Below are 19,246 nucleotides of genomic sequence, written 5' to 3' on the forward strand. Positions count from 1 at the left end.
AAACCATATCCCCAAGAAACACATTTTGTGCAAGATCAGCCATACCTCTTTCTAGCTAGAGTTTGGCAAAACAGCTCAGTTTTCTCTTGTGTTCCTTCCATTTCTTTCCATATTTCTTCTTGATTGGTCAACCACTTGCTCAGGTTTCTGTGGTCATTCTGGAGTCTAAAACAACATCACACATGTTAAAATATGAAATCAGCAAAAAGTGTCTATCTGAAGAAAAGACTGGCACAAATCTTGTAAACCAACCAGGTTTTTTACTTTTTTTTAATTATTCTTTATAAAAAAAAAAACTGTAACATTATATACAAAATAATGTGATAAATAACAAATTTAGAGGCAAAATTATAACATTAAAATCTGTATAATAATAGCATGTATTATAGTGAAATTCTAATAAGTCATAAATATATATCATAAGCTTCCCAGGTGGCTGAGTGGTAAAGAATCCACCTGCCAATGTGGGAGACTTGGGTTTGATCCCTGGGTCGGGAAGATCCCCTAGAGGAGGAAATGATAACACACTCTAGTATTCATGCCTGGAGAATTCCATGGACAGAGGAGCCTGGCGGGCTATAGTCCCTGGGGTCACAAAAAGTCGAACATGACTTAGCGATGAGCATGAGTATGAGATATATCACAAAGAATAAGAAACAAACAGAAAATATTTGTGGGCTCTCCCCTGAACCTTTGCCATAATTTGAAGAATTCTCCAAACCTCTGTATCCCTAGTGTCAAACACGGGTTTGAAAGTACATATTTTATTTTTGAAATTCGTGTGTATATGTATCCCACTGCTAGCTGTACTGAGGCGGAGTACACATGAAGAGTTTATATGAGTAAAACTTTCATAGTAAGTTCACTATGAAAGATCACCTCTGCTTCCTACCTCAGTAGCTGCTGCACGCACTCATCCAGCTCCCTTGCTCGTGCCTGGCATATGGACTCCATTTTTTCTAATTCAACTTCTTGACTTACGATCCAACTGTTAAGCTTCTTAACAGGTGCTTTGGGCAGATGTTTTTTCACATGATTCAGTACAGTTCCCACTTGCTGGATTTCACTGCCTCTTCCTTCAAGAGTCAAAAAATCCTTAAGAAAGACAAAAAGTGAATTATATCCTACAGGCAAGCCTCAGTGTGGTCCCTGTCACCCCACTGATAACTTCTCCAAGACAGTACACAGACAAGCCATCTTCATAACTTCCTCTATAAAAGAAGAGTGATGGAGATGCAGCTAACTCCAATGGCAAATGATCAAAAGATTATTTATATCAATTCCAGACTGTGTGTATACATTGGCATTTGCATCTGACTCTCCAGGAATCACATCAAGCAAAATGATGCCACCGTGTGGGTCAGTGGGAGAGAGACTGGGAAAGCCATATTCCATTCAACTTCTCCTAATTATTTGCACCTTTCTGGCAAACAATATGTAAAACCAGACAGCCTACTCTCTACTCAACTTTGTCAAAATCAGAATTTTATTTCAACGTCTGGGTTTCAATGTTTGAGTATCAATTGCTGAGACCCATGGAATGAGCAAATTTAAAGAAAAGAAAAAAGTTGGAACTCTAAATGAAAAAAAGAGAAGAAAAATGATTCCGTCGATAAAGAATGGTTATCACCAAAGCAAGGAATATACTGGGGACATTTAATGCCATCAATAAGCTGGAGAGCATAACTTATCACCTAAAATACTTGATAATCTACCATAAACTGATCAAGAATTGAGGGTGCCATACACATTTTAAATGTCCTATTAATGCCTCTTATCTCAGGCTACCTTCTACTTCACTCCCATCAGCAGTATATTAAAATTCAATTACAATTTTTAGAAAAAATATGGCTGGGAAGAGATTCTATAAAAAGTCAAGCAATCTGTTACAGGAAATTGAGTGGAGCCAAATTAAGTAAAGCCTTTATTTCTTTTTATCAAATATGATTTCAACACAACTGAATTCACCAGCAAACATTAAACAGCATCTTAGAAAAGTTGTGAAAACTATTTTCTGTTTAAGTCACTTGCAACTTTACCCAGTAAACATAGAGTGTCAAAATATTTGAGAAAAGGTCAGATTTTTTTTTTGTAAATATTACCTTATGTACGGAAATTACTAAGTCAAAATAACTATTATCCTATCTACTTATATACAGTTCTGCCTCCAGTATTTTAATTTTGATAAATTTTGAATGAAATTTATATATGTCTTCTTACAGAAAGTTTTTGTAGTTTTTGCTCCACACTCTTTTTCGTTTCTGATGGTTCAAAACACTCCTTAAGGTTCATTTTAATGCTGCCAAACCAATCATTAAAGTTCTTGCACTGATCTGTAGGAAAAAACAAAGGAAGCTGTATTTATTCAAAGACGACTTCACCTACGTTGTTAAATTGAGAGATTCTGAAACTTGTTCCCCATGCCATAGGTACAAGTCACTGTAAAATGGTAATAAACTAAAACGTAATTTTGAGGGTTAAAAGAACCTACACAATAGTTGTGGCATATTTTCTATACCAAACCTCCTTTCCAATCATACAAGACACACACAGAAACCTACAAGGGCAGCCTGCTCAGAGGCATCTCCCCAACTCTGACCACAGTGGGCAGGTCAAACACTAGGACCCAGGTGCCTCTCCTTCATGAAATAAAGATCTGGGACTTGAACAAAAGACATGTCTTTTATAATAGGCATACATCAGTGGTGTTTGCTCCCAAAAGATTCATGTGAATATTATTTCCTTAAATAGGCTCTGTGCAACCATCATCTCTAAGTGAAGCTTAGATTAATTAGCCCTTGTGTTCACAGTACCTATTCACTTTTCAATATTCCCAGAAACAGTAAGGAAGCATTGCACTCACCATTCAGTAACTTAGAAAAGTGATCTTGCAAAACACTTTTTTTGGTATTAAATAAATCACTGACACTTTCATATTGCTTTTTTAATTCAGAGAGTTCAGGAGTCAGACAACCTATTTGATTCTCAAGTAATATCATACTGTGCTTCTGCTGTAGAATTTGTTGTTGAATCTCCTAAATAAACAAACAAACAAACAACCAATACTTAAAACGGGCTCAATTTACACACAGAATATTAGGTATCCATTGTTTCTATTAAAACCTAGATAATTTGTTACTGGGTGGATCTGCTTTCTCTTAGATAATAAATGTATATGCTTAGTCACTCAGTCAAGTCTGACTTTCGTGATCCCATGAACTATAGCCCACCAGGCTCCTCTGCCCATGGGATTCTCCAGACAGGAAGCCATTCCCTTCTCCAGGGGATCTTCCCAACCCAGGGATCGAACCCAGGTCTCCCACATTGCAGTCAGATTCTTTACCATCTGAGCCACCAGGGAAGCCCCAATAAATATATTTTACAGTTTCACCTTTTAACTAGAGAAGGAAATGGCAACCCACTCCAGTGTTCTTGCCTGAAGAATTCAATGGACAGAGGACCCTAGTGAACTACTGTCCATGGGATCAGAGAGTCAGACACAACTCAGCAACTTTCACTAACTCACTCACCTTTTAATTCCTTTGTGGTCAATAATTATTTGATATTTAATATGGACTGTAGCCCACCAGGCTCCTCTGTCCATGGTATTCTTCAGGCAAGAATACTGGAGAGGGTTGCCATTTCCTCCTCCAATTAAAACGTGAAACATACACAAATTGTTTTTCTGACTTTTCTCCCCAGGTTTTCATTTTTTAAAATAATTATTTGTATTAATTTCAAAAGGATAAGACCACCAGAAATAAGTGTGAAAATAAATCTGAGCCACAGAAGAGAAGTAGCTAGCAAGTACCTCTAGTTTAGTAAAGATCTCCAAGCTGTCGGAAGGAGACAAGGCATTTAAGAGAGACTCGGTCATTCCAATCTGGGTCTTGGCCTGGTCAAGATCCTCCCTCAGCTCAGCTGTGTTGCCACTGATTGCACCATAGGTGGATCCTCCTGTTAAACGCATTTTCACATGTTCTATCTTGTTCAAAATAGAAGACTCCATGACCTGAAATTATGAAACATGTGAAGTACTGTCACGGATTTGATTTAACTAGATTTTAAGACAACTGCATTGCTGAAGAATGAGTTGAAACTTTGTTCATTTCAATGTGAAATCAGCTCTCTCTGATTTTTCCCTGTTCTACATGATGATACAACAGTTTAAATATTGCTGTTAAAAAAATAGAGTAACATGAAAAACTGAAATTGACATTCTAATTTTTTTCTAAGAGAGTAACTGAATTCTTCCCCTTGAAACAAGTTTTATTTAGCATACCAGCTGAGGCACTATCTCATGGTGCTCATTGGAAAATAATATTAAAACATATATATAAAAAAGTAAATAGCCAGCATTTACTGTTTATTATGTACACAGAATCACGGTAAGTATTTTATATACAAAATTCAGGCTTGAGAAGGATAAGCAACTTGCCCAAGACCACAAAGTTGGCAGGTGGCAGAGCAAGACCCTCCCCGAGAAAGTTTGACTCCAGAGCTCATGTTCGGGCACTTTTGCATTTTGGTTTAAGTAAAAGACTAACAAATCTCTCCATACAACAGAAAAATCACAGTTGGGGCAATCTCTCTGTTTCTCTGTCTAGTAACTAATAAACCTGGAATCATTGAGCCATATTACTCCCTCTTATGCCCAAAAACACTTATGAGGAAACCCTTGTTACTTTACATGGGAGCACAGTTACATCTCCCCTTCCACACAAGAGGTCTGTGAAATAAGTGAATTGAGAATAAAACAATGCAAAAAATTACTCATTCTAAATTGGAACAAATATAATAAATTATGCTGTTAAAAATTTGGTTGGACACGAATAAAGGTGAATCAAATAATGACCCTGTTTTTATTTTAGGTTTAAGTTTTAGAATTCTGGTTTATAAATATTACTATTGAGGATAGAGAGCATTTTTAATTGCAACTTTTAAACAGAAATTCTCTTACCTGTAATTCAAGAGGTATTTCACTGCTTTGAAGCAGGAACTGTATTTTAGCCACTCTTTTAGAAAATTCTGAAGGTTTTTGTTCATGGACTTGTAACTCTTCCTAAAACACACAATGTCAATAGAAAATATATTTTTATTTTATACCTTATTTTCTGTTACTCTTTTAGCAACTAAAAGAGTCTTGAATTTTTCCTAACCACTTGATTTTTGACAGAGTCCTGGGAGATACAAAACTAAGTGTCTGGAGGGAGGTGGGAGGGGAGATTGGGATGGGGAATACATGTAAATCCATGGCTGATTCACGTCAATGTATGGCAAAAACCACTGCAATATTGTAAAGTAATTAGCCTCCAACTAATAAAAATAAATGGAATAAAAAAAAAAAAACTAAGTGTCTTCATTAGCAGGCATATGTTATAGCTGAGTGAAACACTCTGGCAATAACACATTTGGAAAGTCTTTTCCAAAAGTATAAAAATGGATATATGAACTTAAAAGTGAATAAAGTGACCAAAATTAGAGAATAAAAGATTTGAAGCATCAGACTTGGTATATTGTAAAGTCATAATGCATGCACACATACATTTTTATATTACACTGAACCACATATAACTGCACGACTCTCTTCCTGTCTTCCTCTGAGGCCATCCATGTGCCTATCCATATATACTTTTCTCTTAATAAAGAGACAGCTACCTGTTTCACTATTTTATGTCTCTTTGTTGAAATTCTTTTCCAAAAAACACAAGAGCCAGAGCGTAGCTTCTAGTCAGTAGTTGCTGGTGGTCTAGTAGTTAAGGTACAGCGCCCTCACTACTATGGCACAGGTTCATTCCCAGCCACAGAACTAAGATCCTGCTTCAAGCTGCCACACACTTGACCCATCCCCAAGGTCACTTTTATCTATGAACCTCTAGGTTGTCTATGAACCCACATTAATACCTGCTAACATCTTCCTGGATTACCACAAAGAAGACAATGGAATTTAGGTCTCCCTCGAGGAATAATGAAAGAAATAAAGGATTTCTTTGTGATTTCTCTATCCTTCTTCAAGAAAGCAAACTTGATAATAAAATGCCAATATCTATAAAAAGGACATATGTTCTATTTCTGTTCAATTACCTTCAGTTTTTCTGTTTCCTCTTCAGTCAGTTGATGTAATTCCAATTTTTGAAGGACCTTTTCAGTCCAATCATCAATTCCATTTTTTAAGTAAAAAAGTTTGTCCCATAAAGCTAGAGCTCGACCAAGATTTTCATAGTAGTCCTCTGTCTTCTCATTTATCTGCCATAATTAAAAAATAAAAATAATACATTGAATGGTGAAAAGTATAAGAACCACTGTTTCAATCAAACACAACTTTAAGATAAAATTTTAGATTACCTTTACTTACTAAATTATTTGCTTTATTTATCAACAAAAATTTTGCTTTAATATACCATGTAGTTCATTATTCTACAAAAATAACTTAGCTGATTTGCTGCAGTTTATAAACAACTGAAAGAAATAGTCTTCCTCATTTCTAAACCACAATGATAAAAGAAGTTTTCAAAAATCCAGCTCAAAATATACAAATTCTTAATTTGTAATTCATAAAGTATCATTACTATTCAACCAAAAATTAGTAAATAAATACAAAGCTGAACATCAATAACCTGCATAGATGAGTAATATATTATCTAGCTTATTTTAAATAAGTCGAGTATGCACTTGTAGATCTAAAAGAGTATGGACCCATTTCTTAGTAGTACCTAACTCTGGGGTAAAGTTAAATCCTAAGTAATAAATTTTATATTATTTGAACTTTTTTTATAATAAGCACTTTTGAATTTTGTAGTTAGATAAAAACATTAAAGGTGCAAAAGGTCAATTTAATTGTTATAAAGCAGAATTTCTAGCCAATCAAATTATCACTTACATCAAGCCATCTATCCACAATAATATTAGCTTCTTTCTCAAAAGGAGGCTCTTCAAAGGTTCTCATTTTATTTAGATGAAACTGCAGATTTTTGCAGATCTGGTTTATCTTGTCTACAATTTCTAAGTGTTCATTAAATTCTTCTTTAACAACTTCAATCTGTAAAAGTGATATGAAACATGTTTTGATATACTGACACAAACTGGTAAGACTTATTGTTCCACTTTTCAACGAAAAATTATTAGAATCCTAAACTTCTGGTTTAATAGTAATCCTACACCCAAATTCGTCATCCCACTCTGCATGATGAAATATTTATAATAGTCTAAAACTATGCTTCTAGTCAAATGAAATAATATTTTACCAAAAAAGTCACCTCTATTCAGTGGTCTGAAAAATGACAGCTCCTAGACTGCTCCAATAGGAACCATTTTTGTAATTTTGAAGAAATTACATCTGATTAAAACAGACAAAGCTCTAAAACATCAATAATATGACTTCTAGTTTAATCTTTCATGATTTTAACTCCCACATCATTTCTAACATAGAAGGTGAAACACTGTCAGAAGGCCAACGATTTTAAACTACAAAATAAAATTTGAGCATTGAGTAATGCAATTCTAATGTTTCCACTCAATTTATTAACTTACACAAGCATTTTTAGTGATTATATAAAACTTGAAAATAGTGACTTCTCATAAATAAAATACTAAAAATTATATCCTCATGGGGGACGGGACTTCCATTTCTGGGAATACGCACTGAACATAATTTTCCTTATTCCTATTAAGTACAACTAAAAACCCTGGACACCACCTACAAAACAGACTTAAGAAAACTAAAAAGTGAGGAGATCAAGGAGGGAGAATGGCTGGGGGTATCAGCTCCTGAAGCCAGCTGGTGATGAGTTCCCTGAATTTTTCTTCTCCCTTACATATCCCAGAGTGTGTGCTGGAGAAGTCAGAATCTGGCAACATCCACGTGTAGAGACCAAGAAAAATCTCTTCTCTTCAGCCAAAGAACCAGGAATAGGACAACGCAGCAAAACAGAAAACTTTTAGGAAACACCCACTGGAGCAAAATACCTTAGAAAACACGTGGCCCAACCCCATCCTGTACCAGCAAAGGTCAAGCAGAGAGCCTAGATCACCACCATCTCCAGGTATAACAGGAGCCCCACTGTCCCCCAGCCAGGAAAAAGAAGGCCAGGAAAAAGAAGAGCTGAGACTTTCATTCCTGCTTCATTCTTGCTGAGCAGTCACACACACACACACACACTCTCTTTCTCTCTCTCTCTCTCTCTCTCTTTCTCTCTCTCTCTCATGATGTCAGGGATGCTACATAAGGAGCTGTAAAGAGGATCCAGGGAGGTAGCAGTGGAACCCTGTGGAAAGCGAGAATGCCCACCCTCAACCAGTAACAAGGAAGCCTCTATTTCGGGTGCCATGAAATTTTCTTTATTTGTGGACAACATGATTATCTATGTCAGAAAGCCCACAGAATCTACAAAAACAGCCCTAGAACTGATATGTTGGTTCAGGAAGGTCACAGGATACAAGATAAACATATAAAAATAGATTGCATTTCTCAGTTGTAATATATAGTGAAACTGTATGTAACTTTGTTTTGTATTTTCCAAGTCTCCTGTGTTATCAAACTTTGATAATTTAAAAAAGAAAAAAAGGGGAAAACTCCAAAACTCAGGGAAAAAGACATGCACAATATTCAGAGAAAACTCAAATTAAAAAAGATATATGCATCCCAATATTTACTGCAGCACTATTTACAATAGCCAAGACATAGAAGCAGCCTAAATGTCCATCAACAGAGGAATGGATTAAGAAGATGTGGCACCTATATACAATGGAATATTACTCAGTTATAAAAAAAATGAAATAATGCCATTTGCAGCAACAAGACAGGCCTAGAAATTATCATATAAGTGAAGTAAGTCAAACAGAAAAAGACAAATCTCATATGATATTACTTGTATGTGGAATCTAAAAAAAAAAAAAAGATACAAATGAACTTATGTACAAGACAGAAACAGACTCACAGACATAGAGAACAAATTTAGGGTTACCAAAGGGGAAGGGAAACAGGGAGGGATAAACTAGGAGTCAGCGATTAGCAGATACACACTACTATATAGCATAACCAATAGATAACCAACAAGGTCCTACTGTCCAGCACGGGGAACTATACTCAACATCTTGTAATAACCTGTAATGGAAAAGAATCTGAAAAAAAATTTAAATCTACTGTATTTCTTTATACTAACAATGAATACATGGACACTAAAATTTTTAATATAATATCATCCACAATTACTCAGAAATAAAATAGGTGTAAATCTAACAAAACATATACAGTGATTATATGCTGAAAACTATAAAATGCCAATTAAAAAATCAAAGATCTAGATAAATGCAGACACATACTAAGTTCATGGATCAGAAGACAACATAGTAAAACTATCAATTTTCCTGAAACCAATGGACAAGTTTAATACAATTATTATCAAATCCTAGCAGCATTTTTTGTAGATATATACAGGATTATTTTAAAATTTATATGGAATAATAAGGGAACTATAATAGCTAAGACATTTGAAAAAAGAAGAAAAAAGTGGGAAGTTTACTTGATTTTAAAACTTATCATGTAGGTACAGTAATAAAGATTATATCAATTGGCAGAGGGACAGACACACAGATCAATAGATCAAAGTGAACCCAACAAATAACTCAACTGATTTCTCACAAAGATGAAAAAGCAATTTAAGGGAGAAATGGGAATCTTTTCAACACATGGTGCTGGAGCAACTGGACATTTACAAACAAAAACATGAACCTTGACCAAAGTTTCATACCTTATACAAAAACTGATTCAAAGTGGATGATGAACTTAAATGTCAATCATAACACCATAAAACGTCTAGAAAAAGAAATAAGAGAAAATCTTCGGGATGTTGTGCCAGGCAAACAATTCTGAGACTTTGACACCGAAAGTACAATCTATGAAAGGAAAAACTGATAAACCAACCTTTACCAAAATTTTAATCTTTTGTTTGCAAAGACCCTGTTAGGGAGGTAAAAAGGCAAGCTACAGTTTGGGAGAAAATATTTGCAAACCATATATCAGAAAAGTGACCAGTGTGTAGAATATATATACATATATAAACTCTCAAAACTCGACAGTTAAAAGAAAAAATGATCTAATTAGAAAATGAGCAAAAGATATGAAAAGAGATTTCTGCAAAGATGACATTCAGATGGGAAATGAGCACAAGAGAAGCTGATTGATACCACTAGCAATTAGGAAAATGCCAATGAAAACCACAGAGCGATATCACTACATGTGTATAAAAATGACTAAAACAAAAAGATATCTATCTAATGCTGGTAAAGATGTGCAGAAACTGGATCCCTCATACATTGCTGGTAAGAATGTAAAATGGTACAGCCACTCTGGAAAACAGTTTGAAAAATTAACACACAACCCAGGAACTATACTCCAGGGCATTTATCCCTGACAAATAAAGACACACACACACACACACCCTATACCAATATTTATAGCAGCTTTATAAATATAAAGCTTTATAACAGCTCAAAACTAGAAACAATCCAGACGTCCTTTGGCAGTGACCATTAAACCAGCTGTGGTACATTCACACCATGGAATCCCACCCAACAAGAAAAGAGAACAAATTATCAATGTATGGAAGAGCCTGGACGAATCTCCAGAAAATTATGCCGAATGAAAATAACCAATCCCTAAAGGTTATGTTTTAGGCTTCCCTGTGGCTCAGCTGGTAAGGAATCCACCGGCAATGTGGGAAACCTGGGTTTGATCCCTGGGTTGGGAAGATCCCCTGGAGAAGGGAAAGGCTACCCACTCCAGTATTCTGGCCTGGAGAATGCCATGGACTGTATAGTCCATGGGGTTGCAAAGGTTATGCACTGTATGATTTCATTTATATAACATTTTTTGCAATGACAAAATTACAGAAAAGAAGAACATATTAGTGGTTGTGAGGAGGTGGGAGCAAGAGGGAAATAGTAGGGCTATAAGGTGACCACACCAGGTATCATGTGGTGATGGAAGTGTTCTTTCTCGTGATTGTATCATTGTCTGCAACCTGACTGCAATATTGTACTATAGTTACACCAGACATTACCATTGGGAAAACTTAGTAAAGGGTACACAGGATCTCTCTGTATTATGTCTTATAATTCTATGTGAATCTATAATTACTTCAAATTAAAAGTTCAATTTAAAAAATGAAATTTACTTAAACCTTTTAAATGAAAAAACAAAACAAAACAAAACAAAACTGGGCAGTCTCTGTCTCCTGACCTGAAGCTGACTAATACTTTGGCAGAGCGGAGATGTAGACTCTGGTGTTTTTTTTCCTATCCATTCAGGACACTTTACATTGAGCATAATAGACACTTGTTCAATTAAATGAAAATATATATATATATATATGCATGTACATATATATATATGTATCCTGTTTTTTATTACATTCAAAGAGCTTTGTTGTTACACCGACACAGGCCATTGGTGGGTGATGATAAAAGCAAGGGCAGGAGAGGACACCTCTAGTGCTGACAGGAGCTGCAGGTTTTGTCCTACAATGAATGGAAGGAGTAAACAAAGGAAACCAGATACCTCTGACATTTCCCGAACTTTAATAGTCCCCTGACATTCTAGCCTTCCAGTCTTACTTTTGCACTTCTGCCTTTCATTAAAGAGAGTGGAAATTCAGCACGGTACCCTAGATAAACATCCAGGTTTCTATGGTTCTTAAGGACAAAAGTTCTCAGTGGTATCATATTTCAGCCACTGGTGCAAAGTATCATGGAAATACACATGCCAGAGGTCGACTGTTTTCTCAAGACCATACCTAAGTCATCACAAAATTAACAGAGAGTTACATTAACAGCTGGTACCACAATTTGCTTTTTCCAGACAGGTAAAAAAAAGCATTAGAGAAAACGATTAAACACAAGTGTACTTCTATATCTCCCATACAAAATGATACATTATTTCAGCAAATATACGAAGATACCATGCGAGATATAAGATTCTCAATCTAATAGTAAAAACCTGGACATTTATACATTTCTTAAATATAATTACTTGTTTCATTAATTTCAAGACATTCTTGTGAGTAAATCTTTACACTTGAGAAAGAGGTATAAAGTTAGACATTTTTTACTTCTACAATACACATTTCAAATATGTCTTCAGTCAGAGAAGACAATAATATGATTGAAACACAACTTTGTAATCAGACAGGCTGAGCTTCAATAATAATTCTGTCACTTATTAGCCATATAATCTTTGGAAAGTTATTTAACCTCTATCCTTACTTTATTTCTTTGTTTACAGAGAAAGTTGCTAACCTGTCCAGCCAAGCTGGGCGTCGGGGGCGGGGGGTGGTAAGGCTATGCCATCACAGTGGGCCTGGTAGGTGGAACATCAAGCCAGAGAGGATTATTCTCAAGACTTAAGGTTTACTTTTGTTTGCCTTGTTAGGTTTTGGACTTACCTGGGGGAACCGATACTTCTTTCCTGATGTCTATCCTATACCTGTTCCACCACTATATTTTTGAAAGCACATAATTTGTTTGGTTTCATGGGTTCACAGTTGTAGTGTATAAGAAAGTGAATTAAGAAATCTCAATTAAGAAATCTCAATTAAACAGAGTCAGGAGACCAGATGGGGTAGCAGAGCCCAATAGGAAGAAGAAAGATTCCTTTATCAGCAAGGCCTTAGCCAATGAAAGGCCATGAACTGTATACTGCTGGCTGCCCAGCTTCCTTTTCCCCCATATAAAAGCATTCTCCTTTCATTGCTGTGTAAGGACCCGCACATGACTTCAATAGTTGCAGACCCCAAAATGCAATTCTATGTTGATTCTGAATGAATCCCTCTTTACTGGTGGAATTTCTGTCAGTCTATCTGTTTTAGATAAACAAGAGGAATTTCCCTCAAAATGAACTGAACCTTAAGTTTCATTCATATCTAATTTAGATGAGCTGCTGGACTTTGCTGGAGAAAGACTTCTAGGGCTACAGACATATGTATACCTATGGCTGATTCATGTTGATACATGGCAGAAACCAACACAATATTGTAAAGCAATTCCTCCAATTAAAAATAAATTAATTTTAAAAAGACTTCTAGGGCTTATGGGAAAGAATGAAAAACTTTACATGTAAGAAGTACATGTTTTGGGTCAAGGACAGAATGTTATAAACTGTGAGAACTGTCTTCAGAATGATACGAAACAAATTTATGTTGTTTATAAGCCTCCCCACAGTCTATTTTTTTTTTTTTTAACATAGCCCAAGTGGAAAAAAGACAATAGCCATTAGAGGGGCTAATTATGGCAGAGGGATCAAGACCTGAACCTAGATTCCCAGCAGAAGGACTCACCCAGGAGAGCGGCTTACTGCCTGAAGGAGAAAGAAGTTTTATTAGTCAGATAAATAACTTGCCCAGAAAGCATATTATACCATTAATGGGTTGATTAAGTACTAGGCACTCTACAGGCCCTTTCCAGATGCTACCTCACCTAATCAGGAAAGAAGCAGCTTTCTGCTGGTAATAGGATCCCACTTAATGGGACAAAGGCAGGACTTCAGAACTGGGGAGGATTCGCACAAACCAAGAATAGCTGCAAGTCAAGAGGGATTTGCTCTCTGGTCAGTTTGAAAGGCAGGGACTCAGGATCTGTGAATATCTAAGGCAGAGACCTGGATCCTGAAACAAGAGCACAGACTGGAAAATGGATGCTGGGGGCAGAATAGAAAAGTAGCTGTGTGAACTGGGACATGTTTTAGACAAAGTCTGAATTGTCCTTAAGAAGCTGGTCTACAGGCATACCTCAGAGACCTTGCAGGTTTGGGTCCAGACCATGGAAGTAAAGGAAGTATTGCAATAACACAAGTCATGTGAATATTTTAGTTTCCAGACACATTTAAAATTTTTGTTTACATTACACTGCAGTCCATGATGTGTGCAATAGCATTATGTCTTAAACAATGTACATACCTTAATTTAAAAATACTTCACTGCTAAAAAAAACTCTGACCATTCTCTGAACCTTTAGCAAGCCATAACCTTTGCTGGTGAAGGGTTTGAAATACTGCAAGAATTACCAAAATGTGATACAGAGACACAAAGAGAAAATGCTGTTGGGAAAACGGTATCGATAGACTTGCTCGACAAAGGGTTGTCACAAACGTTAAATTTGTAAAAGACACAATAAATCGAAGTCTAATAAAATGAAGTATGTCTGTATATTAGCTTCATTAATGTTGCTCTCAGTCATTGGAAAGTTTAATAAAACTGCTTTCTAACAGCCAGGTGTATCAAGTAGATGATATTTCACACATCCCTCTGACACTCTGACAGCACTTTAGTATAGAGTACTCAGAAAACCAAGAGGAGATGTAATTTTCTGGTGTATAAGAATACAGTGTAACATATTCTTTTCTAAGTATTCCATTCTTCTGCCACTCTGGTTGGTAACCACATAAAATCATAGAAAATGATGACATCTAGTGTCCAAAAGTATAATTCTTCTTAGACTATAAAGTTGTGATTGGCAAGGCTATTAACACAGATGGATCAACTTAGAGATAAGCTCACACATCTTTACAGAAAGTGAAGAAATAAAAAGATAATTTTTTCTTTATCCACTCAGTTCAGTTCAGTTCAGTTCAGTCGCTCAGTCGTGTCCGACTCTTTGTGACCCCATGAATCGCAGCACGCCAGACCTCCCTGTCCATCACAAACTCCTGGAGTTTACTCACTAACAACCGATGTTAGGGATTTTCCTAGTACCCTCTTTCTCTTAAGGCTGTGGTGAAGTCAGGTTCTTCTTAGGTAGAAAGTCAGTGCACAGACTGTTCCAACCTTTCAGCAAGGGCAAGCCCAGACTCCAACAGAACCATATCACCAATATCAAAACGCAAACAGATGCAACCCAGTATTAACTTGGGGACCAACTTTTTTTCAAGCCCCGGGGTAAATTCAATAAATTCTTGTATACGTGGTAAAACAGAGTCACTAATAACTACTTCTAAACTACATTTTGAAAATGATTCCACTGATAACCTTCTCTCTATTGTCAGGCTTGCAATCGAGGCCGCTGTGTAAAGCTTCCTTTGGAATTTGGACTCACCTCTGCTATCCTTTTCTTCAAGTTCTCCTTTCCCATGTAGGAAGCCTGGAGGGAGATGACATTCTCTTCTTTTTGAATCAATGTTGTCAGGACACTTTTAAAATTCTGATACTGTTTTAAGAGCTCCAAAACTCTTTCACATTGGTCAAGGCTATGAAAAAAATAACACGACTAAATTTCTGAAAGTTACAAAACCATTCTTTCTCTTTGTAGTATGCTGTAGAAATAACCTAATAAGTTATAGAAGGATTTTTCCTCTAGACATGGTTTATAATATTGTTTTACAATGTAACCCAAGAATGATGGTATATTTAATTATTTGACAAACGGACGGTCTAAATAAGGACTGGATTACTATTTTCACCAGGTCAATATTAAAAAGTTACCAGATGTAAGCTCCAGACAGAAACATAGGATTCATAACCTTAAGGAATCAGCACCTCGATTTCATCATTAACTAAAAAATATCTTGGAAAATGATGCCTCTTTAGCATTATTTTTGGATATTGTTTCAGTGTTAGTTCAATACGATTCAATGTCTAATTCAACTCATTATAGATTTTAGCCTTTTTTTTAAAAAAAAAAACACAAAGAGAAAAGATGTTGCGGCAGTTAAAAGACAGCTGGTTTCTATTTATGGCTGGGTAAAATTAGTCATGTGACCTTAAGTAAATTACTCAGGCTCTGTGGACCTCACTTCTTTCCTCTGTAAACTCCAAGAGTGGACTAGATCAAACACCACAGACAGGCTTCATCTTGAATACTGTATACTGAGGTTCCAGCAGGAAGCAGAAGGCATACTCAGATGGAGTTCTCTGGCAGGAGGACCTCTGAGGATGGAGTTAAGGGAAACCACAGGGGAGCTGAGGCACCTACAGACTAACCTTTCCAATCACAGAGGCACCACCTGGCCTCCAGAGGAAAGAGGAAAGTGCCCTGAGCCACAGAGGGAGCCAACAAGAGCAGTCAGAACCTCTGCTGAGAAGGGCGGGGGTTAAGACCACCTCGATTTCTCTCTCTTCTTGCTCACGAATCTCCTTCTAGTCCCTCCCACTTCCTAACCCAACTGGAACCCTTGGCTGGAGTGGTATGGTCCCTAGAATGGTCAGCCCTCCCGGCCACTCCCACCCTCAGGCAGAAAGGAAAGGAAGATAAGGATGGAGACTATCCAGCTGCACTGCCAACCGGGACTGGTGAGCATTGACTGCTACAAAATTAAGAAAACTTCTGAGCCTTGTCCAGGCTCTGTAGGAAAGATGGTGGTAATTGACTGACAACACCTGTCAATCAAGTAGAGAGGTGTGGTAGAGTAATGCCCCCAACTCTCAAAGACATCTACCTCCTCATCCCTGGATCCTGCGAACACCTTATATACATAGCAAAAGGAACTCTGCAGATGTGACTAGATTAACGAACTTAAAGTAGGGACATATTCCTGGATTATCTGAATGGGTGCAGTATAATGACAAGGCCCTTATAAGACGTAGACAGGAGGGTCAGAGTCAGAAGGAGATGCGATAACAAAAGCAGAGATGAAAGAAAGACAGAGACTGAGATCTGAAGATGCTACTCTGCTCTGCTGGCCTTAAAGTGGAAGGGGACACAAGCCAAGGAATATAACAGGCAGCCTCCAGAAAAGGGAAAAGGCAAGGAAATAGATTCTCTCCTAGAGATTCCAGAAAGGAACGCAGCTTGATTTTAGGTCTTCCAACCTCCAGACTGTACGATAAGTTAATGTTGCCTTTAAGCCACTACATTTGTGGTCATTTTATGTTGCCTTTAAGCCACTACATTTGTGGTCATTTATTACAGAAGCAACAGAAAACTAATACAAGTGGGGCAATAGTAATTATAAATACACTATATATATTTGTCCTCTAACCTCTTAAATTCATTTGCCCATAACCTAGGATTGCAGGTCTTGCCCCAGACATTGGCCTAGTGAGCTTAGTGTGAAACTCTTAAGTTGGCCTCTCCTTGAGGCCGAAGGGCTGTGTTATCAACATACAAATTCCAAAAAGTTAACTGTGTCACAGACAATTTTTCAGATTTGGGAGAGTTTTTCTTTTAATTCTCTATTTTAAAATTTTAGCAGGTGGAGGAATTTTTTTTCCTTACCATTCTGTGACCAAGGTTTTTGCATTCTCCCACAAGACTGCTGTGTCCTGGCATCTTTGACTCAGGGCTTTGTCTCTGCCATCTTTGAATTGCGGAAGAGAATTCACCATTTCTTGCAAGTGTTTCTTCTCTTCTTCATATTCATCTAGGTCCTTATCCAGTCTGATTAACGATTTTCTCCTTGAACATGAGAGAGAAAAGTTTAACTGCCAAGTATCAATACTGGCCAATTTTGATTCAATACAAATATGGGTAATTCGTGGAGCACACTAACTTTAAGTTGCCCTCATAAGATTTATGCCAAGATCACACATTCCTATGACAGAGTTCAGGAGGATCTGCATTTCCAGAATTAGTTTGTGTTTTAAATAGAACAGACATACAAAACCATGAGCAGTAACATTTCTCAGCGATGAATACACTTATAAAGGGTGTGTATATGCATATGAGAAAAAAGAAAGAGAATGTGTGTGCATGGGTGGGATAGAAAGGATGATATGGAGAGAAGAAGAGAGACAGATGGCAGAACACTGCAAACCCCTCAGGCAGGGCACAAGGGGGTAAAAAGAAAGGGGAATGCAAATGTGTACAAAAAGCCCCCCAAAACAGGGAAGAGTCATTTGAACTAAGGGTTTTAACGTAGAAATTAACCCTGGCAGGGCTAACTCCATTTGCTTAGGTCTAAATTGCTTTTATCAGATACTCTCTCTGTCTCTACTTCCTCTCTTCCAATTCTCTACTGAATCCACTCCAGTAAGGCGCTCACTCCTCCAAGACTGCTTGTCAAGCTACCTAGTTAACGTTCACATTGCTAATCCCATGGCCCAATCTCCATCATCTCCTTCCTTCAACAATAGGCAGCATATGACACAGCTAACAGCTTCTCCTCATTGAAAGGCCTTTTCACTTGACCTCCAGGATTCTCCTGACTTCCCTTCAAAATCACTGCAGACAGTGACTGCAGCCATGAAATTAAAAGACACTTGCTCCTTGGAAGAAAAGCTATGACAAACATAGACAGGATTACTTTGTAACATGCATATGCAAACCTAGAGACATTACTTTGCTGACAAAGGTCCATATAGTCAAAGCTGTGGTTTTCCCAGTAGTCACATATGGATGTGAGAGTTGGACATAAAGAAAGTTGAGAACCAAAGAATTGATGCTTTTGAATTATGGTGTTGGAGAAGACTCTTGAGAGTCCCTTGAATTGCAAGGAGGTCAAACCATCAATCCTAAAGGAGATCAATCTTGAACATACACTGGAAGGATTGATGCTGAAGTTGAAGCTCCAATACTTTGGCCACCTGATGTGAAAAACTGACTGATGCTGGGAAAGATGGAAGGTAGGAGGAGAAGGGGACAACGGAGGATGAGATGGTTGGATGGCATCACCGACTCGATGGACATGAATTTGAGCAAGCTCCGAGAGATGGTAAAAGTGCCTTCTCTGTAAAAGTGTGCCTAATGACCACTTTTGAATTGTAACCAGCTCCTCCTTCTCTGCTTAAGTTTTCCCCAGAGCCTTTATCACCAGTGCACATACTGCATATCTTCTTCTTTCCACTAGATAATAAGCTCTACAAAGGGCCAGAATTTGTGTCTGTTTTGTTAACTGCTATATCCCCAGGACCTAAAACAGTGCCTGGCTTGTTCTATTGATAACTCAATTAAAAATTAAAGCAACTTACCATCTATCAACGTGTAGTTTTCACTTATAAATTAATATTTATTACTAATTTATGTATAAATCTATAATAAATGCATTAACAATCAATAACTAAATCAGTTCCATGCCTCATTAAGAACTGGAGCACTGCAGAAACAGACGTCTCGTTGACATGGAGAGCTCAGGGAGATTTCAGAGGGAAGAGCTTAATCAGCTAAAGAGCCTGGAAGGGCACTGAGCCTGAGGGATTAGAGGTGGACAGAAGAAGAGCCAGAAAAAGGGAGAGGTTTAGAAGGGGGAGGGGCGCTCCCCAAAAGTAACTCTTCTGCGAGCTTTTGCTAACATTTTCATTTTCAGGCTCTGAATGCCAGAATT

General features: G+C 37.2%; 1 protein-coding gene across 3 annotated transcripts in view; it reads right to left on the minus strand.

Moving 5' to 3' along the window:
• Window positions 1-19,246, minus strand: part of SYNE2 (spectrin repeat containing nuclear envelope protein 2) — a 320,326-nt gene that overhangs the window by 172,251 nt on the left and 128,829 nt on the right. For all 3 annotated transcript variants that reach the window (XM_061156908.1, XM_061156910.1, XM_061156909.1), the window contains exons 31-40: window positions 17,203-17,382; window positions 15,085-15,235; window positions 6,881-7,039; window positions 6,085-6,246; window positions 4,961-5,062; window positions 3,812-4,012; window positions 2,864-3,035; window positions 2,221-2,333; window positions 893-1,095; window positions 46-165 (exon numbers count right to left, since the gene is read on the minus strand). In XM_061156908.1, the coding sequence (XP_061012891.1) occupies window positions 46-165; window positions 893-1,095; window positions 2,221-2,333; window positions 2,864-3,035; window positions 3,812-4,012; window positions 4,961-5,062; window positions 6,085-6,246; window positions 6,881-7,039; window positions 15,085-15,235; window positions 17,203-17,382 (1,563 nt within the window). The remainder of the gene's footprint in view (window positions 1-45; window positions 166-892; window positions 1,096-2,220; window positions 2,334-2,863; window positions 3,036-3,811; window positions 4,013-4,960; window positions 5,063-6,084; window positions 6,247-6,880; window positions 7,040-15,084; window positions 15,236-17,202; window positions 17,383-19,246) is intronic.

The sequence above is a fragment of the Dama dama genome, chromosome 12 (genome assembly GCF_033118175.1).
Source record: "Dama dama isolate Ldn47 chromosome 12, ASM3311817v1, whole genome shotgun sequence".
NCBI classification, from domain to species: Eukaryota; Metazoa; Chordata; class Mammalia; order Artiodactyla; family Cervidae; genus Dama; species Dama dama.